The sequence below is a fragment of the Perca fluviatilis genome, chromosome 2 (genome assembly GCF_010015445.1).
Source record: "Perca fluviatilis chromosome 2, GENO_Pfluv_1.0, whole genome shotgun sequence".
Lineage (NCBI taxonomy): Eukaryota > Metazoa > Chordata > Actinopteri > Perciformes > Percidae > Perca > Perca fluviatilis.
Genome location: NC_053113.1, coordinates 25,435,658 through 25,462,597, shown reverse-complemented (window position 1 = coordinate 25,462,597; position 26,940 = coordinate 25,435,658). Strand labels below are relative to the sequence as shown.

The window sequence follows — 26,940 nt, the reverse complement described above, 5'->3', positions numbered from 1 at the left end:
AACCCGAAAATTGACAGCTTGTAAACGTAGTCACTGACAATCAGTTGTCTTAAGATAAGAAAAGCCAATGGTGGAAGGACATTACACATGCACTAACTCCTAATTTCCGCTGGTTGTGGAACGGCTCCGCTGCGGAACGGCTCCTTGCTCCGCCGTCCGTCAATACCCACCAGGTCCGGATTTGTGGCGGAACGGCTGCGGCCATGACTGACAGCTGAAGTCACGAGGACCCACGAGATCTCGCGAATTCATGTAGAATAGAACCACAAAACCAACAACAGTTTGTTTCCATCCAGAGGAGTAGAGGGGAAACAACTCTGTGCTGTGTTTTCAAGGTGTAGTGCAGGGGAATATGATCCGCCGTGAGCACGGTGTATTTTATTTTGAAAATTAACCGGATGTTTTATTTTGTTTCTGTGCTCGACTTTCTGTCCCGCATAAGCTGAATTGTGCTGAATTGCTGCGGAGCTCTCCGACATCCAGCAAAAATAGAAGCTCCGCGTATCTGCTCTGGAGGGCTGCCGGAGCTGGGACGCAATTGGAACGCAGCCGTTCCGCAGTCAGTGGAAATACACACATTGACTTTAATGGAAACCTAATGACTTCGCCGCCGTACCGGAGCCGTTCCTCAGCCGTTCCGCAACCGTTCCACAACCGGTGGAAATTGGGGGTAACTGTGCCCCAATGGTAAGACATTGTGCCTATACAGGCAGTTGAGAGACATGGCTTTAAGGGAATGTTAAAAGACACTGGATGTTTAACCAAAACATTTCACCCCCCACAAAAAAAGCTGTTGTGGCGCAAACTGCACAATTTACCATCACATAACCGATATACACTCAACATTGTGCAGCTTTTAATTTCCATCAAGTATGCAGCTCTGCCTCCACAGCCACTAGTAACATTATTTATAGTTCCTTAATAATAGATTTAACTACAGGCAATACAATTAGATATTGTGATGCTGTGATACTGTTACCGTTTTATATTATATATAAACTATACTGTGGTATAAATTTTAGGTCATACCGCCCAGCCTTAGCCTGTCCTATAGTGTGTGATGAAAATGCCATTCCTTATTATGTGATCTACTTCTAATGGAACTGAATAAAGTAATTTGTGTTTAATGGTTAAGTTGCAGAAAAGTGTCCACTGGCTTATTTGGAGGAAAAAGACACATCTCACACAGACCTATAGAAATACGCACGCACACACATTGACACAGTCAGTACACACACACACACACACACACACACACACACACAAAGAAGCACACTTGTCTGCACTGGCACATACACCCACACACACAGACACACACAAACACACACACACATGCAGAAAGGATGGAAGTATCGGTGGACAATGATTCAATCAGTAGTTACTATAGATCTTCAGGAAGGGGGTGCACATGTCTGAAAGAAAAGAGAAGAAGAGAGAACAAACAATATTTTAACCTCAGCTAGTAATATTCTTGGTAGATGCCCCAATAAATAAGCCTCTCTGGAGATAAAGTCAGCAGGTAGTGAGTTCTGGGGCAAAACAGACAAAGAAACATACACTTGCACACACACATATTGCGTATACACACTTATTTTTTACCACTTTTGAGGACACTGCACACCACAGTCCTATATTGACAGAGAGAGGACTTCCAAGTCAATCTATTGATAAATGACTACAGGTTCTGGTTCTGTATGCTACAGCAACATTGTAATTACTATGGCTAATTGCAATTCGTAATGTCACATTCCTTTCCGTCCTTTCAGTTTGCTTTGACTTTGGTGGGTACTTTATTAATTAGTTGCATTTCATATTTTTCTCCGTACTGTCCAAGTCAAGTTCTATAGCAGACAATGGTGTTCATGACAGACAACAAAAACAGTCCAGATTGGTTGACATGAGCAGGTATTTACCAAGGTGTTGGGGGTGAGAGCTCCACACGCCGCTGGTTCAATCAGATGACCCAGCTATGGTTGTCTATAGATATAAGTGAAGAGATGCCCGACAACAAGTTAGCTTTCAGTCAATAGAGGAAGAAGGTTTGAGGTTTGTAATCTAATTATAGAAAAGAAGGAGCTATTTGGAGTCGAAGTGCTGAATCACCGTAACGTCGGACTAACACAAAAATCACTTCCGGGTAGGCAAATGGCAATTGATATGAATTGTGGAGATTTGAGACATCGCAAACTTGTTTATTTCTGTTGTCATTTTCAGCCGTAACTAACGTTTAAAGATTTATAGTTGAACACGATGGCCCAACCTATCTGGCATTTCTGCTATGCTTATTTTATGTACTATGTTGCTTTGCTAGTGTCTTTGATAAACCAAATCTAGCATTACGAACAGCAAATGCTAGTTTTTGGTGCTGTCATTTTCTTTAGTCTGTTTATAAGGTCTCCAATATTAATGAAAGTGTTAAAATATGAAAGCATTATACATTCATTTTAGATGAATGAGATGAGAGTATATCAAGTTGTTGCTAGTCCACGTTTGCTCAGCACCGGTAAATTGTTTTCCATCCGGAAGTTATTGTAAACAAACACTGTGATTGGGTCTGTAGACATAAGAAAAACTACAAAGCATAACTTTTTGTGTCTGAGCCATGTGGCCTTTCTTTTGTACAAATAATATTTTGGACAGAAACTGTTGTGTATATACCAGGACATTGGTAGATCATGCATTTCAAAATACGCTAAAAACCTTTGTGTTTTTATTACACTACATCCCAGCTTGAAGTGATTTGGGAAATAAGAGTAGATGTTTGTAGATGCGTTTAGATTTTGAGATATGTGCTATTGACTAGTCCATACTGAAGAAAGATATGAAATTAAGCCCCATGACCAGTGGCCTGGGCTTTAGAATTTAGATTTTAAGGAGACAAGAATATGGGTTTAAACGTGCTTCAGTTTAAACAAGAGTCACAAAGTGCCTACTAGTATACAACTCTTAATTTAGTGACATATGTCAATGGTATGCCACTAATGACTGTTGGTACTGTTTGTTGCTGCTGTTCTACTCGCATATATTATTTAAAACGACACAACACACTTCCCATTGGCAGAAACCACTTACAGTTGAATTTTGTACTGCCATACAGTGTGCCACTGCTGACTATTGGTTTGCTGCTGCTGTATTCCTCATGGAAATGCCACTCTTAGCTTACATTATGCCATAAACATACTGGAAGATATCCATGCAACTGCCAGTGTTATACTTTTGTGGTAGCTAATGTAGAAAGGCAACTAACTCTGTACAGCTAGCATTGCCTGCAGAAATCTCTCTCTGCAGAAATCTCTGAAAAACAAGCCAAACAATTGTTAAACTGTTATACTTGGTAGTCAGAACATTACAGTAAGTAACTACAGTGTTAAATGTGCAAAAAATGCTACTGAATTGACAATTAATACTTGCTAGAATATATCAAGTGTTTTTATCTTTTTTTAATTGTTTCATGTAAGAAGTGGTATTTGTCACAGTGATGTGTCATTAGAGTGGCATATGCCAGTTAGGCATAACATTAAAGGATAACTTTGTTTTTCTTTTTTCAACCTGGACCCTATTTTACTATGTTTTTGTGTGTGAACAATAATCTTTGAAATTGGTCCTGTAAAACCGAGCTGCAATGTAACCCTAATGCGCATCATCCATTTAAAATAACACTACTTTTAGCGTGTATAGAGCCAAAATATTTTCACATGTAAATCCATAAACTATGTACGGAGCCCGTCTATCTGTGGTGTTTTGGTTTGCCTGGCACTGAAGACTCCTCCCAGCGCACCTGAGGCAGATCTCATCAGGAGAGATGCTGGAGGAACACGGAACGCGCTCCAACACACCGGGAGCGCATTTTGATAATGAATGGCTGAGACATAAGGAGGAAAGAGGAGCGGACGCTACAGGAGTGCAGGACGGAGCACAGAGAGGCGACGGACAGGGGGAGCCGGAGCCGGAGGACAGCTGTGGATGTTTGGCCGGATCGGCGCGTTGGTGTTGTGGGCCCGAACGGGAAAAGCAGAGTGGACGTTGCAGTGCTGCTGGCCCTCTTCCCCTCCCTCAAACAGAAAAGGGTAAAGACTGTAGTCCCTTTCTCTATAGACTGGTTGAAATCAGATTTTCTATTTTTGCCCAAATCGCGCAACGCCAACGCCGATCCTCCAAACATCCACAGCTGTCCTCCGGCTCCGCCCTGCTCCGTCTTGCCTATCTGTGCTCCGTCCCCAACGTTTCTTTTTCGCTCTCTATCCGGCTCCTCTTTCCTCCTTGTGTCTCAGCCATTCATTATCAAAATGTGGGGGGCTCCGCGTTCCGTGTTCCTCCAGCATCTCTCCTGATGAGATCTGCCTCAGGTGCCCTGGGAGGAGTCTTAAGTTCTGTGCCAGGCAAACCAAAACACCACACTATATACAAAATAAAACACCCGAAACACCACACTATATACAACATAAGAAAACTCTGGCTGCCTGGCTTCACTTTGTGACATATATACATGTAAAAAGTATAAATATAGGCTATAAAATATGAAGAAGAATTATAAAGGACTATGGATATGCAGCCTACAAGATTTACATTACTGTATTAACAGAATTGTGATGAACAGTACTAGTAAATAAATAGAAGCAGAACTGCAGCAAACTATATTGCACACTGAATATTAAAACAGAGAATATTGTACTAATATTGTAAGGATTGCACTACACTACATCTCTACACTATCTTGAGGAAATAAACACATAGTTACGGAGCCCCCCTGGTCCCACTTTGTCAAAAAAATTATTTATAACTATCTTGTGGCCTCAAGATAGTATCTTGTGGCCACGAGATAGTATCATGAGGCCACGAGATACTATCATGAGGCCACGAGATACTATCTTGAGGCCACGAGATACTATCTTGAGGCCACGAGATACTATCTTGAGGCCACAAGATAGTTATAAATAATTTTTTTGACAAAGTGAAACCAGGGGGGCTCCGTAACTATGTGTTTATTTCAACCAAAACTAAAGTTGTGATTGTTGGAAAAGTGGAAAGACGACCCAAAATGGATTTTCATAGTTTTATTTTGTTTATTTTACGATGCTAAAATTACTGTTTATTTACATAGAGTCTGGTGGCTTTAGCGAACTACATTTTGTGGATGTTTTTATGTTTAAAAAAAGGATCTTACTCTTTAAAAGAAAGGTTGACCTCCTTAGAAATCCTTTCCATCATGTTGTCAGACACTTAGAATATTAATCCGAGAATGTCAGTGGCATTACAAGCACTTTTGTGAACGTAAATAGTACCTTGCACAATTGCCTTATTAACTTACATTGTAGCTTGTTTCGCTGACTGCCGACAGCAGCGGTCTTGCTTAATACTGGACCAATGTCAAAGATTGTTGTTACCATTAGTCATTTAGACACAAAAACATAGGAAAATAGGGTAAAAAAAAAATTTCATTATTCATTATTAAAGTTACCCTTCAATACGGCATTGGCATATTTTAGTAAGATTTGTCTGTTTATAAATGGCACACAGTCACAGCATATGATAATCAGCAGTGTAATATGCCATTAAAAATCAACATGTGCTGGAGGGGAGAGGTATCTGACTGAACTAAAAATACATGTTTATGAGTGGCATATGCAAGTAGAACATAAGTTGCAAAAAATATTGGTGTACCACTAAAACAAGAGTAGCATACTATTAGCTACTTTTTGATCTTGGTGCTACTGGTAGTTTCTGCTGGAGGATTAAGGATATTATGGTGAGATTTCTTACTTGGTTCCCTCCTCTGCAACACCTTCAGCCTCCAGTTTTCCCTCCTCCTCCATCTTCTCCTCTGAAATCAGTTCCTGTTTCCTGTGTCGACGAAGACATTTCACTACAACCATGGAAAGGATCAGCAGAGCTAATGCTCCACCCACTGATGCCCCAATCGCAACTGCGATGGTTGAATCCCTCGGAGGGGGAACTGAGGAAAGGAGAGGGTTAAATATTTTGCAGACAAAGTATGGACACAAGTGCAATGCTAACTAAAAGCTCTACTGGGCTGATTAAACAGAGTGGAAAGAAAGTGCTGCTGAGTTAGCCTGGGTCTCATGTATGTGTGCGTGGGTACGAAAGAGATGCTGATGGACTAAGTTCAACCTCTTGTAGGTCATTAATAAGTAAAAAGCTGACTCATCACCAGTAAGTCCTCATTCTCTAGGACACACACACACACACACACACACACACACACACACACACACACACACACATACACACACACAAATGATTATTGTAGTGCATTTATCCATACAGTGGCAGAGAGAGCTCAGTGCACTGCAAAACCAATGATAACTTGTACACCACTTTTGACAACACATACAGTATATCACATTTAATAAGTCCAGATTCTGGGTTTTGTTACAGTATTTCAAACTTATGTTTGTCAAAATACGGTAATGCATTTAGTCCATTTGTAGCTTGCAACAGTGTAAACAGCTAACTACGAAAACCTACAAATTGAGTGTTTTTAGCCATATTTTGGCGCAGCTATACATTTTATTCATGAGTCACAACTGCTATCAGCTTGCAATGTTAGCTGGTTTAACCACTCTCTTGACAGAAAAAAAGTCTGGCATTGCCAGACCTATCGTCAGACCTATCTCCACAGTGCTGTGTCATTGATCCAGGGGAAGCTTAGCTATGCTAACCGTGGCAACTGTGTACATTTAGATAGCTGTGAACTTGTTTTCGGGTGTCGTCTGTGTTTTTGTCTTAGAACATTGACCCTCTCACTGTATCTTCACTTCCTCAAAGTTAATTGTAACATTTTGGTAGCCTAGTAATGTATTGTTCAGCGTTCAGTAGCACCATGCTAAACAACGACACAACAAATGGTTCATTTCATTTTTCAGATTTTAGATTCCCAATTAAATATGAAAAGAGCAGATGATACACGGCTTATGATGTCGTGCATCATAACATAGACCCAACTAATCAATGACAAAAAAAATCCTTTCCAAATATATAAGGTCAGCCCTATTGCTAAATCATAGCATAACATAGATAAACAATTAATCTCTTCTTACCGTTCATCCGGTTCCATAGCTGAATAAATAAGATAAATATAAGGTTGAACAAAAGATTCCTGTATTATGTATTTATGAGTATTATGAGTTTTATTCACTACAAACATAACAAAACACTCCTATTTTGGCTAAAGTTTTCAGCGGAGTAACTGTAAGTCATTAACTTTAAAACATCCTATGGAGTCAACGAACAGAAATACGGACAGCGCCACACTGCCATTGCAACCCATTTTTTGGTCAGAGGATGTATTTTTCTTAAATCCTACCATCTACAGTTATCAAGTGCAGCCCACACTTAACCTGCTGCCTACCACGTTATAATGGAACCCACACAACTTCTAGGCAAGACCCGCCCTTCAATAGCATTCACACACTACTATTGGCCAGGCATCCATGCTTACGCAAAGTTACGTAACCTGACTTGTTCAGGTCCTATCCCATGAACAATCGGCTATCCCAGTGGTTCCCAACCTGGGGTCCGGGCACCAACAGGGGGGGCGGCAAAGATCACAGGGGCACAAGTCTTTATCTGGTTTGAGGTTGAGGTAAAAAAAAAATATTTGCACATGCTAAACAAATTATGATAATACACTAGAATATATAATGTATACAAAAGTCTGTATAAAAACTATATATTTTGTTGTATCCTCGTTTTTCGTGCCGCCACGGCATCACTATTTTAACATGGCGGAGAAACGTAACAGTGCTGATAACGGCTCTGTATCAAAAAAGAAAGTAAGGCTCTATCTCGAGAGTTACCTCAACTTCGGTTTTGGGGGGAGGGGGGGCTCAGCTTTTCTTAGACATGAGTAGGGGGGGCGCCAAGGAAAAAAGGTTGAGAACCACTGGGCTATCCTAACCTTAACCACTCAAGGTCAATGCCTAACCCCATCCAATCGAGCTGCTTTGTCGGGCGGGACTTGCCTAGAAGTTACATGGGATCCATAATAACGCCCGCCAACCGCCACGGCATTAACACATTAAAGTGGAAGCGCATCAAATGGAACCTGTAACATCTGTAGCACTCCCCCTTGAAAATACACTTCCTAATTTTGGATCAGCACTGAATAGCACATAAGTTTGGGAGCTGCGGGTACATTTGAATATTTGAAGGATGCTGTAAGCTAAAACTAAATCAGGGAGTGTATCTTTAAGGCAAGAATTAGGATTTATACAATTACAATTTAATATCTTTAGAAGGTGTAGCATTAGTATCTTACGTTCAGTAACAACAATGAGCTGTATGAGACCATGTCCCTGGATGCGGTCTGGGGGGTTTCTCACATAGCAGTTGTAAATCCCCTCATCCTCGATCTGAACATCTGATAGGGTGATTGACAGGTCGTTCTTATCCAGGTTTCCGGCAAACATGACCCTGTCTCCAAACCGGTCTGAAGGCAGGGGCACCATTCCTCTCTTCTTATGGAATGTCATAAACTAGAGAGAGACAGAGAGAGAGAGAGAGCGAGAGAGAGAGAGAGAGAGAGAGAGAGAGAGAGAGAGAGAGAGAGAGAGAGAGATCAGACTTAAAGTGATGGTTCAGAGTAATTTCACCCTAGGGTCCTTTGCACCATCACCTCGAGCCAAACACCCCCCCAGAAGCTTTTTTCACATGGGTCTAACATTGGGAGAGTTAGCGTAGAGTAGCATTATCAGCTGAATAGCTTAGCGCAGGGGCTAATGGACCCAGGTTTGTATCTCGTAAATGACCCCACTAATAATGCCCGAAATGATACCAAACGTCTACACTAGTACAAATAGGTTATGCACTCATAAAACCATGGCTTTGAAAGTTTATTAAGTACACCAGAAGTTTATGTAAATAACACTTGCCTGCTGGCTTCTGCTCTCTGCTGTTGTTGTTGCTGCTGCTGTAAGACGAGTGCTTAGGGCCGTCTACAAATTATAACACCAAAAAGAGATGCAACAAAAATATTTTTTAATTTAACTTTTTTTTTTAAGTAAGTGCTGTAGTATAACTAGCAGGAGACAATTACTAATTGAGGTTTGGAGACATTACCTTATTTAATCATTAAATTAATAAATATTTTTGTTGTATCTCTTTTCGGTGTAGTAATTTGTAGACGGCCCTAAGCACTCATCTAACTGCAGGTAGCAGCAGCAGCAACAACAGAGAGCAGAAGAATGCAGGCAAGTGTTCATAAACTTCTGGTGTACTTACAAACTTTCCAATCCATCATTTTATGAGTGCATAACCTATTTGTGCTAGTGTAGAAGTTTGGTATCATTTCGGGCATTATTAGTGGGGTCATTAACGAGATACAAACGTGGGTCCATTAGCCCCTGCGCTAAGCTATTCAGCTGATAACCCTAGTCTACACTAACTCTCCCAATGTTAGACCCAGGTGAAAAAAGCTTCTGGGGGGATGTTTGGCTCAAGGTCATGGTGTAAAGGACCCTAGGGTGAAATTACTCCGAACCATCACTTTAAACTTTTCAGATGGTGACACCCTAGTTGTTAAGCATAAAGACGAGCCCCTTTACCATGTCTTCTGTATCATTAAGTGATTCTTGGTAGGTCCAGTTCATGGCAAACCTGCTAACATCCATCTTATAGCAGGAAGTAAATGTGCAGGGGATTTTGACAGTTGTTCCATTCAGTGCATTAATGCTATTTGGCATGAGCACATCCATGCTTGAACAACCTGTGAATAAAAACAGAACCAGTGTTAATAATGCTAGCACCAACCACAATAAATAAATAAATCCATCAATCAACATTTATTTATAGAACATTTATAACATCTGAGCTGTAATGATTGAAACAAAGTTGACTCAATTTATATAAGGAAGGTAAATCTACATAATGAAAAGGAAGTTCATTACACATTTTGGTGTAGGTAGATATTTAGTATTCAGTTGATATTTGATCTTTTTTTCTGGTAATATCGATATGCTGACAGTAAATCTGATATAAGTAGTACAACGGAAGTCTCATGTCAAAATACTTGAGTCCAAGTAAAGTTATAGTCAGTGTTATGTACAGTATACCAAGCCCACACGGATGATTTGTTGTACACTGCATTACCCCATTAATCATCATCTACAGATTAGTGATTACATACATAATTTATTTAAACTGTATGTTATCTCACACCTGTATAAAGGTTACAGGATATTTAGGGCTCCTTGAATAACCATTCTGTAAAACAAAGAATTTGCATAGAACACCGAACAACTAAAAAGTGCAACTCCTCAGCAGTTTTAACTTGCAGTATGTAGTGAAGATGTGTTTTTCCATGTAACCATGTAACTCTTCTTTTCAGTCTTTCAGGCTGACAGTCATTTGATGCAAATTCCTCAACTCACAGAACAAACTCCTGTAATCATGCCAAATTATGTCAAACCCAATGTGGGAAATAATAAGGCTAATCAGTGTAGTGGAAGCCATGTTGTTTTTGGCATCCCATCATTGTGAGCGGGTTTGATCCTTTGTTGATAATATAGCAAATCAGGTAGGGGCGATGCATATGTTCAAACTGTGTCCTAATGGTAAAGAAATAGTAAAATATAACAGATTGATGGCAGTCAAAAGTAATATTTCAGTTATCACTATGATTTTAATGAAAATGTATGACGATGTTTGTCACTGATCTGGCATTGACACATTTGGCCTAATGAAAATTAAGTGGAATTAAGTGGAATTAGTCAATGTCACATATTTAGTGTGGAAATCCAATTTTGAAATGTTATTTCTTTCTTGACAGGAGTAGGTATTTGTTGTTTGAAGTGTATTTAAAGTAATAACGATCATTGCAGTTGATTTAAATTATCAGGAGGGATTGCAGGATAGCATATTCTATGGAACACTGAAAGACAAAAGTCTCCTTTTTTGATCTCATGATCATGAAACTTGTACAGTAGCAGCTAACTATGTTAGATATGTGCTTAGACTGCTCCACTAAGCTAATTAAGGAAGTATCTTGAATTCTAAAAAGCATACAACTGCATATAAATAATGTAACTTGAAATGAAATTAAAATTCCGTTTAGTTTCCTCAAGTTTCCTCCTCCTTTCTGAGATTAAGATTTAGCATGGGTTTACACTCCCTAGACAGAATCTGTGCCTTTCTCAGTATGTTCATGTGTGTTTTTGTGTGTGCGTGCTTGATGAGACTCTGCACTATTCCTTCCTCTGCAGTTGAGTGTTTCTGGCTCCCTTCCCACTGCTGCTGCACCACTCCACAGGCCTGCCTCTCTGCACCACATGCACACACACACACACACACACACACGCATGCACCATTTTCCATGCGCACAGTTCACCAGTCAGGTGTCTTGTAATGCAGCACATCTGCTTCTTGCTCTCTCTCTCTCTCTCTCTCTCGCTCTCTCTCTCTCTCGCTAATACACACACGCACATACAAACACACCCACAAGTTGTGCATTGTCAGCAGTGAGCTAAGCATGCTAGCTGTGCTATGTCAATGTCATCCCAGCATACTGACCTATCTGTACACACAGCTAACACGTTCAAGCAGACACCACTGACACACACAGATGTAATCACTGCATACACATTAGCACTGCCTACACATATATGTGCCTTTGCTACTACAACCCATACACAGTGTGAGAAATGGTTTGATACAGGCTCCTGCTGACTCAGCAGTACCGTGGATAGTGAGAAAGAGGCAGATGCAGAGAGACAGAGACTTGCTAACAGATGAAATACTGCAGTGAAGCAGCATCATGCGACGCCTTGCTCCCTCTGCCCCTCCTTCCTTCCCCTCCCATCTTTGTCCACCCTTTCTTGCCTCTTTCCTACTACCTCTTCTGTCCGACCCCACAACTTCACTCAAAGATTTTCTGTTTCTCCCTATCTTCACATTCCATTACTCCCTGCAGTCTCTCTCTTACTTCTATTTTCCTCCATTGTTTGCTACTCTCACAAGGTCAATGCAAAAAAAAGGTAAACGGTAGGTCGGTTTGTTACATCAGCTTTCCTGTGTACTCTCCATTCCTCTTATCTAACTAACTCTATGTGACCACCTTTTCATTGCGTTTTATAATCCTATTTATAGCAAGGGTGTATATTGGTAAATAAAAAACAAGATTTAATAATGAAGAAAGCCTGTCTGCCTGCATCATTGATTGAAAAAAGAATGCAAGTACAGACCAACATTTGGCACTGTTGTTGTTGTTGTTACGTCTTCCTGGTCTAAAAACCTCTTTAAGAATGCACATTTTGTATTTGCATGGCTAACAGAGTCAGAGAGGCACCACAACTTATCATCAACATTGTCAATCAGATGCATTTTTCCGTAGAGAGTATGCACAAATGTGTTTCTTTTTAACAGAAAGGATGGTTCCTGAAACTACAATCCTTGGATTAGCCAAGGAATTTCAATAAATATGACAGCCTCAATCCAATTAGGCATCTGTGGGAAGGCATGTACAAAGCTTTTCAGAGTATGAATCCGCTGAGGACCAACTTGACAATACCACAGACATCCTTTTGAAGGTCTCATTTAAAAGTGATTTTAAAGCTGCTTTGAGGGCACAGAGGTCTGTTTTGTGGCTAAGTATTTAGAGGCTGCTTTTTAGGACAATCATTTGCTATAGGACTGAGTTGTGCAATCCCTAAAAGTATCACCCCTCACTTGTTTGGTGTTGAATGTGGTTATGACTGACATAAGGCATAAGAGGTGCTGGCCCTGGGTGGTTTAATGGATTAATACTGGTCTTGAGTGTGTTGACACTTCTGGGTTATCAAATGGGCACCCTTCTCCTTGAAAGGATCCAACTCTATAGAGGGCTATGCAACATGATATGGCGTCCTTCATATTGTTTCCCAGGTTAGGTCTCTGTCTTTAGCTAAAGCCAGTGGCTGCTGCTTTCAGCAGATTCAGTGAGGGCCCTGGTGCTTTTTTGGGGGGGTCTGGCCTCTGATCCCCACCACAAAGCCTCTACAAAGCACTTTAACTGGGAGCACTTGAACATTCCTTATATGTCCCCAGGGCAATATTGGCCTAACGGTGATGGAATCACAAGGAGTTAGACTATATCTGATCCCAGATAAATGGGTTGCTGGTAAAAACAATTATTCTGCTGCTTTTAGTGGGGCCAGGCATGATTTGTTTTTCGCTTAGCTTCTACTTATCCTGCTGCTTGGCATCTGAACACTTGCTTGTGTGAGTTAAGTGTTAAGTTATAATTGACCATTTGGTATTTTGAAGATGGCAGTAGGCGGTGGGTCAGTAAAGCTCAACCAGCACAGAGCAGTTTTTGGGTCAAGTGTTGCCATTACTTATGCTTTTGTCTCCTAACACCAGAGGGACATGTACAAGTGAACCATGAGTTATGTTTACATCTTCCACTACTTAACAAAACATGTAAAGCCTACAGACATGTTGTGGGTAATATGTTGACACTAGAATGCTGCCTTTAAATTGTTATAAATATATTGTTTAGTTGGGATCCAGTTGCATTCTGTACTGCAGAGCTTAGCACTAGTACCCCCTGCTTTGGAGAAAGTCAGTCTGCATTATGCACACTGCAGGTGCCAAGAGGGGGAGCAGCCAGCAGTCAATCAGCTCACAACAAAAATATAGCATACAGTAGGTCAGTAGTTCCTGGAGGAGTTGCAGGAATCCTGTGGGATGGAGAAGCTATTCTCAGATTATGTCATGACTGGATAGGGATAGCAATCAGTCCCAGAACCATATAAAGTAATAAACAAAAGTCTTTGTGATATGTCTGTAATATTAGCACAGACAGGGACACATTATCTAGTATATTGATACTTTTATTATTTTTCTGCAGTGTTTCAGGCGTAATAATTGCAAAAGCCCATTCTCTTTTATGATCACTAGCAAATACCATACATGGAAAATATTGACAGGATGTCCTCCCATCCACTCTTTCACTGTTATGCATTATTGACAGTCGAGTCTACTTATAATAGAGTCCCAATGTCTGGCTGCTTTAAAGTTTCGAAAAAGCACTTACAGGGTTTGAGTCTACAGCAGATAAACACATGTAAATCCAGATAAAAACACAGAAACATGCAAGTACACAGGTGAACATACATGGTTTGGATGGTTGTAGTATTAAACATTGGTCACATGCTTTGGATCAGTTACATTTCAGTTCACTAAAGAGAAACAGTCCAGACATATTAGTAAACATGGACAACTCTCTCCCAAATCCAAAAACCAGAATGCTAAAACTCAAATTTGTGATTTCATCAGGTACAAAGTGTGGATCTATGGAAGTGTCCATAGACAATGAATTGGGAAGATGTTGATGAGAGCACTCAGGGGAAAGTTCTGAGTATATGGGTACATTTTGTGTTTTAGAACTGAGAACACTACGCATGAATAAAGCTGATTTGTGTATTAAAAAAAAGAACTTTCCATGGGTCCACAAAATCCTCCCATTAATTGTCTATGGAGCAGCTTCGGACTTAATACTTGATGACTGACATCACAAGTTTACACTTGTGATGTCAGTCATCAAGTATTAAGTTACTTACTTCGCTGGTTTCTGGCTTAAAAGAAAGCAGCTCATGTTCACAAATATTGATTGAACTGTTATATAACATATTGGAATTCTTAATTTAGGTGGTGTTCCCCTTTGACTTGAAAAAAGAAATCCCAAAACTTTCCTACACATTCAAATTCTCTTTCTAAAGTGATTTATGTAACTAATGTGGTTTTCTCCTGCATTAAACATTGATAAAGCTTTTAATTCTGTGTTACAAAGACGCCAAAGGATACATTCTTATACAGCAGAACTGCACAGAACTGACAGTTAAATACAGGAAAAGCATTGAAGTAAAACAAGAAGAAAAAAAATGATTTGTTGTTGCATTAAAGTTTTGACTGAATTTTGGTAATTTTGATTGTCAGAAGTCCACACCAGTGCATTAACAGTAGATGCCTTTTCTTTTCAGTGTGCTGCTGCCCTCTAGTGCCTCTCCACAGGAACTGTAACTTTGGGTTTTCTGAGTAAAGTCAAAACACTGACGGCAAGAAAGCTTATTGGTGGGAAACTGCAGCAGTTTCAGAAGTCTACAGGAATACTGACAAAGCTTTTGTTAGCATAGACTACACTTGGTGTTTTTCTGAGAGGCAGCACACAACAAATGTAAAACGTGTAGTTGTATAACTATAAAACTACTGAGTGATAAATGTGTGTGTTCATGGGAAATGAGTCAACATAATATTGCTTGATCAGTGGGTAAAACTTTTTCTCTTGCATCACTTCCTCACTGTCCTTAATTGTTTTAATGGCCAAATTTAGGGTACATCTGTTATTCAGCACATAAAGCAAGCACCTAATGTATCTAAACTGTGAATATAGATTCATATATTAAATTTAATTAAAGTAAGTCACAGCTGGCTGAATGGGTTCAGATATCAGAGAATGTAACAGGATTTTGTTTTTGATTTGTGGGGTATCTCAAAGTGAGAGGCCTATGTAAGATGTATGCATTTTATTGAACAGCATTAAAGCAATAATAAACAATACAAAACCAGCAACATAAGACTAAGTGAAAAGGTTTGTTTGTGAAGGACGCAGAAAGGATGGTGTGTTAAAGTGATGGTTCGGAGTAATTTCACCCTAGGGTCCTTTGCACCATGACCTCGAGCCAAACACCCCCCCAGAAGCTTTTTTCAGCTGGGTCGAACATTGGGAGAGTTAGCGTAGAGTAGCGTTATCAGCTGAATAGCTTAGCACAGAGGCTAATGGATCCGAAGTGTCTCTTAACATTACCCCACTAATAATGCCCGAAATGATACCAAACGTCTACAGTAGTACAAATAGGTTATGCACTCATAAAACGATGGATTGTAAAGTTTGTAAGTACACCAGAAGTGTATGTAAATAACACCGAAAAGAGATGCAACAAAATATTTATTAATTTAATGATTAAATAAGGTAATGTCTCCAAACTTACCTCAATTATAACTTGTCTCCTGCTAGTTATTCTACAGCAGTTACTTTAAAAAATAAGTTAAATTAATACATATTTTTGTTGCATCTCTTTTCGGTGTTGTAATTTGTAGACAGCCCTAAGCACTCTTCTTACAGCAGCAGCAACAACAACAGCAGAGAGCAGAAGCCAGCAGGCAAGTGTTATTTACATAAACTTCTGGTGTACTTACAAACTTTACAATCCATCGTTTTATGAGTGCATAACCTATTTGTACTACTGTAGACGTTTGGTATCATTTCGGGCATTATTAGTGGGGTAATGTTAAGAGACACTTCGGATCCATTAGCCCCTGCGCTAAGCTATTCAGCTGATAACGCTACTCTACACTAACTCTCCCAATGTTCAACCCAGGTGAAAAAAGCTTCTGGGGGAGTGTTTGGCTCGAGGTCATGGTGCAAAGGACCCTAGGGTGAAATTACTCCGAACCATCACTTTAAGGTTGGCTATAGTATAATGAGTAGAGGTGGGTTTTCTAGATTTAAAAATGTTAGCTGAGTGAGCTTCTTTAACATGTAGTGGGAGCCCATTACAACGATGAGGGGCACAGTAGGAGAATGCTCCATAACCAACTGATATTTTGTTTACTAGGGGAATGACCAGGAGACCAGCATCAAGGGAGCGTAGAGTGCGTGCCGGTGATATGTAATCTGTAATACTGTAAGCTCAGATAAATAAGGGGGTGGGAGTCCATGCAGGGCCTTATATGTTAAAATAAGAACCTTAAAATCAGCTCTAGAGAGAGAAGGATAAAGAAAGGAGCAACTGTACCTTAGTAGCATATCCATGCAACAAGCTCCTAGCAACAGTAAACTTCTGGGTATCTATTTTCAGTTGGCTTAGGTAAAGAAGCAATGGGTGCTGACACAACATCCAAAAATACACTGGTATGACTTCACCTATGTAATTTCCAAACCACTGAACTGCAACATTTGATGAGACAAGTAGACAAAAGGGACAATTTGAAGACAACATTCAAATCTGTTGTCCTCTTGGTTCTTCGTATTTCCTCACTCTCTGACTCAAGCGTTTCAGAATGAAAGTGACAATGAAATGATGTCATTTGATGAAAATGAGATTTTCCCGTCTTTTACTTTGTGAAAAACACTATCTTCAATGATCCAACCCCTTCCCTCTATATACCATCAAAGAAAAACTGTATTAGTTTAACCACTGAAGGATCTCTCTCTGCATGATGACCCAGCCTCACATGCTGTGTCCTTTTGGGGTTCATAAACCTCGACTTGGTTAAGTTTTACTAGTGTGCTACACATACACGTTGTGCATTTATGACTGACAAGAAGCTGCTCTGCTGTGTCTTTAATATTGCAACTACAGTCAGCAGCAGGAAGGGGAGTATGTTATACAAGCTCAATGCTGATATACCTCACCACAGAACTGGCTTGTATAATGCAGGATGATGAAGTTTGCTTCTGTATGATAATCTGCACTGCCTTTACATTTAAGCCTATCTGATCCTCCTCACTTGGAGTAATGATGCTGTGGGTGTGATCAGGTGTGGTTCACACCGTGTGAAAGTGTGTTTTGATCTGATAGTTATCTTTTCATCTGTAAATTATCATGAATTGGTTTGGGTTGGATACTGTTCACATCTGCTCTCCCATGTGTTCACGTAAATCCATATACCTATTATTTAGATGACTCTGTAAGCAATTGTATATATCTGCTACTGAATGCAAGGCCTATAAATAACAGCACATTGTTAGCACCTTATGATAGGCCTAATTCTGTCCATCACTCACAACACTGAGTCACAGAGACCTACTGTATACACTATGATTCTGTGTGCAGACTGAGCCAATATTTATTAGTATATAGTGCATAATAATCCTTTTTAGCTGTGGTGCACCAGGGCACTCAATTAGCTGTCATCAGAGGCTAAAGGGAGACGCAGGGGGAACAGAAGTCATTATAGAACTACCAGAACTGATCAGTTTAGCTAAAAACCGTCGAGGAAAGCCACAATAAAATGGTTTTCATTTATGGTTTTTATCAAACTGGGTAACTGCTGGGATGGCAATTAACCGACATTATCTCACATTACATCCATTATCTCCCTCCCTCTCTCTTTCTCTCTCTCTCTCTCACTCTCTCTCTCTCTGCAAACACATATGCACACACAGTCAGATATGAGCAACAAGGCCTAAAAATGGAACTGTTGATCCGCGTATCAATGTATCAGATCATCGATCGGTTTGGCTGTTTCTGTTTCTTACCGGAGAGCGAGAGCAGCAGCAGCGCCGCGCTCACCAGCTGAACGCCAGACCTCCTCTCCTGCGTGCGGGAAGACATTTTTTTGTCCTTATTATTTAAAAAATGACGCTTTAATCTCTAGAAAAAAAGAGCAACAAGTCTGCTCTTGGTGTGTGCGTTAAAATGCTAAAAACTGTATTTTTTTGTTTTGTTTAAGAGGCAGGACATGGCTGGCAGTGTCTGTAGCCTTATGACGGTCGATCTCATGGTTGTCGGTTCTTTGACGGTAGTGGAGGAGGGAGGGCTGGACAGGAAGCTCACTGAAATGAAATGGAGGATATCTGCCAACAGCAACACATAAGCTCAAATAGAGGAATAGAAAAAAATCAAACGGACGCATACATGGGTGATGAAGTGAAACCTTGGCTAAATGAGTGGGAAAAACCTAACAAATGTAGGCCTATTGTAGTTTTTCTTATATGGCTCTGGTGGACAAACTATGTAATTTTGACTATGTTATACAGTAACTTCCTTTTCCTGTCAGCTGACATAAAAGACAATTTTAGGCCAATATATTGCCTTGGCTGGTTTAACAGTCTGGCTCTATGTGTCATAGCCATCATTGTCACTAAATATCAACCAAACTGAACACTATGAGATATTTTGGAGCAATGTTTTAGACAGCACTCTCCTCCAACATCATCAAAGCACCAAATTAGTGAATATATTTTGGATATATATTGGGTCTTCAAACCCATCAACGACAGCTGTTAAGAGACATTTATGGTGGCCCAACTAGCACACTTTACGTTGATCTTCCTCTAATTTGTCACGCGTGTACTGTACATGTAAATCAGGATGACAGCCACTACTATTTTAGGTGGGAGCAGCAGCTACTCCATCAGCATCTGGAAAATAATGTCTGTAATGGGTCATAAGGATGAGGAGGCCCTACTTAGAAGAACCAGGCTGCCGTGCAGACAAACAAAAAATTAAGCAGAAACCATCCCGACCTCCCTCCTTTAATCCATTCCTTCATCCATCCTTCCTGGGTTGGAGGAAGGAGGAGAAGAGGATACTGGGAAATGAAATAGACAAACACTAACTGGTCGTCACAGGTTTCACCTTACCGTCTGTGTTTTCACTTGTTACTTACTGTTAGCACAGACAGGGTACATTTGGTGAAAAGAGGGACGTGAAGAGAGAGGCTGGAGGAAGACAGGGTAGGCTATATAGGATGCAATGTCATTTTTCAGAAAACAATGGGTGATGTCAGAGTAGAGGAGAGGGAAGATGAGAATTACAGAAGATGAGGAGTGAGGAGGAGGCAGTTATGCTAAGACAGGAAGAGGCAAGAGGGGCACTTAGAAGAGTGGTTTGGAACCATAAAACCATTAGAAGTAGAAAGGAGGCAGAGCAAGAAGGTGGGCTGATTGCCAGTCTGTGGTTAGCATAACAGCACTGCTGACTACAATGAGAAAGAGCTTCAAATTCAATGCCATAGCACTAGAGGCTTTCCATATCAAGTAGCCAACATAGTCCACTTATTTTATCTATAGGCTCGGTCATACCATATAGCTCATCTGTCTTTGTCTTGAGTGAGGCCTCCTTAGAAGTTGACACTTCTACAAATAGCTGGGGCTAATTCCTGTGCTTGTGTTGTCAGTTTGTTTGTTTACTTTTTAACTGACACTTACTCTAAAAGGCTGCAATGGGGAGCTACACAAACACAACTTTTCCTGCCAAAGTTAGGAGAGTTTTGTGTTCAATCTGTACTCTTCTTCCTGTTTTAATGTGGGCCGGGCTCAGTTTGAAAAAAATGATCTCAGATATTTCTTTGCACCAATCACAGTTTAGAGACTTATCTTATCATAAAATTAATATAGCCTACCATGCTGTTGCTGTGGGGCACAGTGGAGAAATTGCCATTCTGTAATTTATTTCACTGTTAAAAAGTATTTTGCATGCTATCTACTGTGTGCAACTTTTATCTATAAATCACAAAGTTCATTTTGGACATATTATGAGCCTCAGGCCAAAATGTCAATTTTGCACACATTCTTTGTTTCCATTGTTTTGAGTGATGAGTTTAGCATTTAGGATATGTTTGGTAAAATAGTGGGGAAACAATTACCTACATTATAATCTACATAATTAACATAAACCTCATACAAACTATATATACTTAATAATACTTATGGCAATGGCCGCAGTTAATTATCTTGTGTTGCTTTGCATTGCATTGTATGGTAAAAGTGTTTCTTTCATCCGGGTTGGAAACTGTCTCTGTCCTTGGTGCTGAACTGTACCACTCCGTGTGGAGGGCCCAACTACTGAAGATTGCTCAATGTGAAAACTTTTACTACACATACAAGTATTCAGTAGTCTGTATTGATTGATTACACATTTGTTTATAGTGCTACAAAATCTAATCAGTGAATACTTTTTGAAAGTAAACAAACATTGGTAGAGTAAAGCAAATCAATAGAATAAGACTAACTATTCTCTTTTTCTCTGTCTCTCTATCCTGTCTTTCTGCACAGAGAAGAAACGTTGCTGTAAAGAATGCTCTTTTGTTGCTAGGCAGCAGGGATATTGTACATTGTGAATCACTGCTGTACTGACTGTTGCTTATTTAATGCAGAAAGTCAGGGGTAAGAGGTCTGTTAATGTAATAGTTTAAAAGCTCTCAGATATAGGTGTGGGGTTAAAGGGTCCCTAGTTGTAAAAGAAAATGCACCATGGTTTAAAACCTGCAAATTGAATGTTTTGTTGTGCTGTTTTAATTTTCATATTAATAGATTTTTTTCTCTATTTTGAATCCACAGATTGTTTGCCAGCACCAGACTTATCAGCTGATTGTATTTTTTATTGCTGTGGATGGAGATTTTTTTCTTAGAATATGTGGTAAAAAAAATAAATAAAATAAAATAAATATATGTGTGTGTATATGTATATATGTGATGTTGGTGAACTGGCTCGTTATGGCGACAGTTAGTTCATTATCCTGGCTTATAGTTGTCTTATGATAACCTCCGAAACACTTTCAAACTCTGATAATGACATCACAGAACTTTAGTTGAGGTTAGGTTAAAAAGCAGGAGGTTAAAGGGGCATCTTACCAATTAACACACTCTAAACTATGCCAATGTGCCAAAAATATATTTTTTTAACCATTGCCGATTGGGTAGGTCCACTGGTTAGCAAATTTAACATAGACTGTTAATATTAATGGACAAAGCATGTGTGACGTCACCCATTGGTTTGTGGAGATCTGCTGTGAGTCGTCGAGTTTGCCGTTACGGGCGCGGCCATCCTGGTTGTGGATGTGATGATTTTAGACAAGAGGGAGGAGTGAGGGAGGAGCCACATTACGTTACACACTTTCACTGGCAATCACATCATAGCCACGCCCTAAAACACCCCCTGCTTTATCGCCTATTTTAAAATCAACGAGACCATAATTCAAAACATGAACATCATTCTGTGTTGCAGAAGACTTAAAACTAGCGATTGAGACCATAAACTCATTATGAAAATGTTTACTGAGGTAATAAATCAAGTGAGAAGTGGGTCACTTTCTCATAGACGTCTACAGAAACCGACCTCCTTTTGCAACCGCACATATCGCCCTCTGCTGGAATTCAGATAGAATGCAGGTTTAAGGCACTTCTGCATTTGCAGCAATTCACCGAACCGGATGCATTTTCCATTAATATTATACAGTCAATTAATTTAACCAGAGAAGATTCTTTTGCTTTGTGAAAGACCGTACACTCGAGCCAATCAATCATTACTCAGTAAATAGCAGGCCAAAAAAATGCAACTTTTGCAGCCATTTATTTAACACTGACATCATACAGTAATTGCCAGTACCTCATCATGTCCTTTTGAAATATCACAGCTTGTACTGTAAAATCAAGCATCTTAAAACTTAACCTAGTTTATCACTGGTATTATTTGCAGAAACTCAAATTCAGAAATGTTAGACTTCACAAGATCACAGAGAAGCACCCACATTTGCCAATAGTTTTGATCTCAGTGATGCGAGACTGTCTGGTTTGGGGAGGATGAGCAGGCTCAGCTTGGCCTTGAAGGACCAACCTTGGATGGCTTTCTTCAATCAATATAGCACCGGATTTGGGACGCAGTAAGTACTGTATATGATGTGAGCCATGATAAACTGTACAGTTGTTGAACTCAGAGCCCACCTCTCTGCAAAGGCATATACAAGACAACAACATCTATAACAGACAATGAAGAGTGTAAAAAATGTTTTGTACCAATCATTTGCTCAAATTGTACATTGTCTGCTTTTTTACCCATGTCTTTTAGACTGATTGTGGAGTGATCAATCCCTCAGTACTGACAAGCTATCACATGTCATAGTGTTTTGCAACCATTATACTCTTTATGTCAATATAGCAATTTTACAAACAAGGACAAAGACATGATTTAAATATAAATTTTCTATAGAAGTCAATATGGGATTATACACAGTAAGTGTGAAGGGTTTCCTGTTCAATTACACCCTGAATCTGGGGGTTGGGGCAGTTAAATGTTTGGATCGGTCACTCACAGATATTGGGCTTTCATTGCTGAAACAGAGGAGCTGCCAGCATGAGGAGCTGAGAGAAAGGTTGAGAAAGAAGAAAGAAGAGCAACGCTGAAGAATGAGTAAAGAGAGTAGGAACAACATTTTAGTTTAGCACTTAACACATACATTTCTTGATATACTTTATCTTGAGATTTTTTTTCACCATAAATTTCTCATAGGTCAAAAATGGAGATTAAAACACACTTCATCTTCAGTAAGAGCAAATTAGACATGATTCTCTGATTATGTTGTGTATAAAATGAGAAAACAACAACACACACAAAACATAAAACAGCTTTAAAAGCACACTTGTGAACGTACTTCTCTGTGGATCCAGAAGAGGGTGCTGTGACTCCATGATTCACACGGAAATGCTTTGGAATAATACTGTCATCATTTAAACATTATTAATGTGACTTCTTTCTGAACAAACCTACTCTGCAAGTTTTCTTGAGCTTATTAAGCACCAGTATCAGCATTCAAGTCAAAGATAAAATGCTCTTTAAAAAAAAGGGGGGAAAAAAAGGTTTTACAGAGTGAGTTAGTTAGTGGTGGTTTTTGGTCTGGAGAAGATTTCCTAATGAGTTTTTTTTTTTCAGTTTTCAACGCACACTTTTTTGAACCAACATTTCACTTAAAATGTGTCATGTTAGAGTTAGCTTAAATACATTTTATTGTAGTGGCAAGTAGATATTGTATGCCAACATTAGGCTACTTTGGCAGACAGTAGGTCATAGTTTTAATATTAATGCACCTGTTCATGCTATTCTTCAGTGGGGAAGGAGAAAATTAGAAAGTTCCTCTCAACTTGCTATTGATGTTCTCTGCAATTATCAATTATTACCAAACATTTTTAATTTCCATTCATTTTTCCATTTGTTTTTAATTTAGAAAGTGTAGTTTTATAGAATAAAGCATAGATAGGTGGACATCTTTCACTATTCATAATTATCTTTCTATATTCTTCATCAAAAAACTCCTGAATATAGACATAAAAAAGCCCAGGAGTGACAACAAAGCAGGGGGTATGATAGTACACTGATGATCCCCCACGTAAGCTCAGAAGTCCACTGGTGTGCCACTGGGATACAAGCTCAGCTGAGTTTGATAGAATGTTTAATTGACAGCTCTGTTCTCCTGCATCACTTTCTCATCTCGCCTTCCACACACGTCCATCTTGTCCCTTGCTTCTGACACCCCAGACGCTTTGATCACTCTGCATGTTTGTACTGCACTGCAGAGAACTACTGAGGTCTACAGCGAGAGGAGAGAAAGAAAAGGAAAGGGGAGGATGGAGAGAAAACATTCTATCTCTTTGTTTCTCTCTCTGTGGCATCTTGCCTTGTGGGAGTGAAGCTCTTTGAAGGGAATTTGAGAGCTTAACACCGATGTGTGCGTGCAGAAAATCTGGGAGACCATGGCAGTCTCTCTCTTGTTGACTTCTAAAAGTCCTCCTGTAGCCTGAGACATTATGCTATAACATGTCCTCAAATAACCAAAAGATGAGAAGACAAAAAAGGAAAGCAAGAGAGGAACAAATAGCGAGGAAGGGAGTGAAAAAAAAGGCATTTGGGGAGAAAAAAGTTACAAAAAGTACTAGAAGAATGAATCCATTAGAGCTGAACAAAGAGTACAAGTGAGATACGGTGCAAAAGAGATAAAGACACATGAGAACAGAGGTAAGGGGGATAAGACAGAGGCAGAGAAATGTTAAAAGTATAAATGTTCAATGGGATAACAAGGAGAGATGTCATTCATCTGTCAAGGTGACAACAAGTACAGCTGCCAGTCTCCTTAACAGAAGATGCCACTGCTGATTTATTGACTTTGTCTTCCTGAGTTCAAATTGTGGATAGCTGGTGAGCTTGGAGTGCCACCTTCCTACCTGGGTGAGAGAGGCTATCAATACTGCCACACCACCACAAGTTTCGCACTACAAGCCCCTGCTTTATGGTGCTTATTCTGTTTGTGTAGATGGGTTGCACTGATGCAGCAACTCCCAGCATGACTATCACATAACACACACACACACACACACACACACACACACACACACACACACATCTTAATTGCAGACAAGCAAGGCACAATACATATAATATAACCACATAATGAGAAACACTCACAGACATGGCGGCATCAGAATGAGCTAAGAGAGACGGGGAGCACTCATCTTATCATCTATCTTTGAGTAAAGATCATCCTGCCCTTCATGAAGGTGAAGTGATGTATGACCATGTCTTGATTACATATTGTACTTATTGCTGTAAAGCTATTAAAACAAGTTGAGATCCCCACACTCCATCGTTGATGGTTACTGTAGTAGTCTTGCAAAAGGACAGCAACTGATATCATTATCAAAATTATATTGTGGAAAACTAGCTTACTTTCCCAGTTTTTCCTCTTGAGTACCATCGCTAATTTGCTACACAACACATCCTCATACCTAAACGACGTCATACGGCTGCAGGATGGCCATTTTGAACATGTTACCGGAACACGTGACCACGATGGTTTTTATCAGGCGATACCAATTTATGGTAACGGTCACACTTTTTAACACGTACGTAGTTAACGTCCATAAAACATATATGTATAATTTCAGTCAGGCAGTTGACTTTGGGTTTCACACGGGGCACAATCCTGGGGCCTCATGTATAAACGTTGCGTACGCACGAAAACCTTGCGTACGCTGTTTTTCCCGCACATGGTGTGATTTATAAAAATTAACTTGATGTGAGAATGTGTGGGCCATCACACAATCTTTTGAGCAGACGTGAGAAAGTCTTGTCTGGCTCTGTAATGTGATGAATTCTAAGTGAAAAGTGCAGAAACTCACCAACGTTACAAAATAAAGTTTCCACTTCACTTACTGGCAGACGTCGCCTCCACCTCCGCGATCAGCACCTCAACCTCAAAGTCCGTGAAGTTTTTTTTTCCGTCTGCAGCGGGATAACCCGTTGTGATTGGATAAAGAATGACGTCGGGGGCGCATTTATAGTAATTTCCATATTAATTTATGGGAGGAGGCAAGGCGGGGTCGGTCGCTAGTTCATGTGCGCTCAATTTCACGTTGATTGTGATGTATAAAGGAAAGGTGTGCAGGACCTGGCGTAAGCCCGCTTTTATACATGTGAATATTTCTGTGCCTAGGTGCTTTTCAAGTTTTGGCCATACACCATCTTCTGGTAAGATAGCTGCGCAGTCTTTTATACATGAGGCCCCAGGTCTCCTGAGTGAAAGTCCTGTGTTTGTTTGACCCTAGATGCAAATCTATATATGCAAGGCAAGGCAGCTTTATTTGTATAGCACATTTCAGCAACAGGGCAATTCAAAGTGCTTGACATAAAACATTAAAAAGCAGTTAAAAATGATAAAAAAAAATGAAAACATTAAAGATAAGAATAACATTTGCAGTGCTGTATAAGAACAAGTTAACCGAGTCCAACTCGGGCCTCCCAGAGGACTTTACCAGTTCCAAACTGGGCCTTCCAAAGGACTTAACAAGTTAACCGAGTCCAACTCAGGCCTCCCAGAGGACTTATACTTTAACTCTTTTTCTGTTGCAGCACAGGTTCCAAACCTGGCCTCCCAGAGGACTTATAAATTAACAATTATTTAAAGAAAGGCAACATCAAAAAGAAAGGTCTTCAGCCTTGATTTGAAAGAACTGAGAGTTGCGGCAGACCTGCAGTTTTCTGGGAGTTTGTTCCAGGTATGTGGAGCATAAAAACTGAACGCTGCTTCCCCCTGTTTAGTTCTGACTCTGGGGACAGCAAGCAGACCTGTCCCAGACGACCTGAGAGGTCTGGGTGGTTCATAGTGTAGTAGGAGATCACAAATGTATTTTGGCCCTAAACCGTTTAGTGATTTGTAAACCAGCAAAAGTATTTTGAAATCAATTCTTTGAGGCACTGGAAGCCAGTGTAAAGACTTCAGAACTGGAGTGATGTGATCCACTTTCTTGGTGTTAGTTAGATAAGCCCTATTCCAGTGCAGCGTGTAGACGTAATGCACCTGAAGCTTTTTGGTAACTGCCAAAAGAATAACTTTAGAGCAGTTTAGTTACAGCAACCGTTTAGTTATCTAGCTAACAACTGTCCATCAAAT

The 26,940-nt window shown here is 39.9% G+C and overlaps 1 protein-coding gene across 2 annotated transcripts; it reads right to left on the bottom strand.

The window, feature by feature from the left end:
• Positions 1–382: 382 nt before the first annotated feature.
• Positions 383–18,513, bottom strand: scn2b (sodium channel, voltage-gated, type II, beta). Of its 2 annotated transcripts, XR_005638199.1 has the most exons (6): positions 18,257–18,513; positions 9,564–9,724; positions 8,279–8,495; positions 5,761–5,953; positions 1,914–1,977; positions 383–1,412 (listed from the first exon to the last, which is right to left on the bottom strand). XR_005638199.1 is itself a non-coding variant. In XM_039792451.1 (5 exons), exons 1-5 carry the CDS (start codon positions 18,330–18,332, stop codon positions 1,382–1,384), a joined length of 678 nt encoding a protein of 225 aa, XP_039648385.1. In that variant the 5' UTR covers positions 18,333–18,513; the 3' UTR covers positions 383–1,381. The 2 variants fall into 2 exon arrangements, 1 of the variants encoding a protein (XP_039648385.1); XM_039792451.1 differs by lacking the exon at positions 1,914–1,977.
• Positions 18,514–26,940: the final 8,427 nt, after the last annotated feature.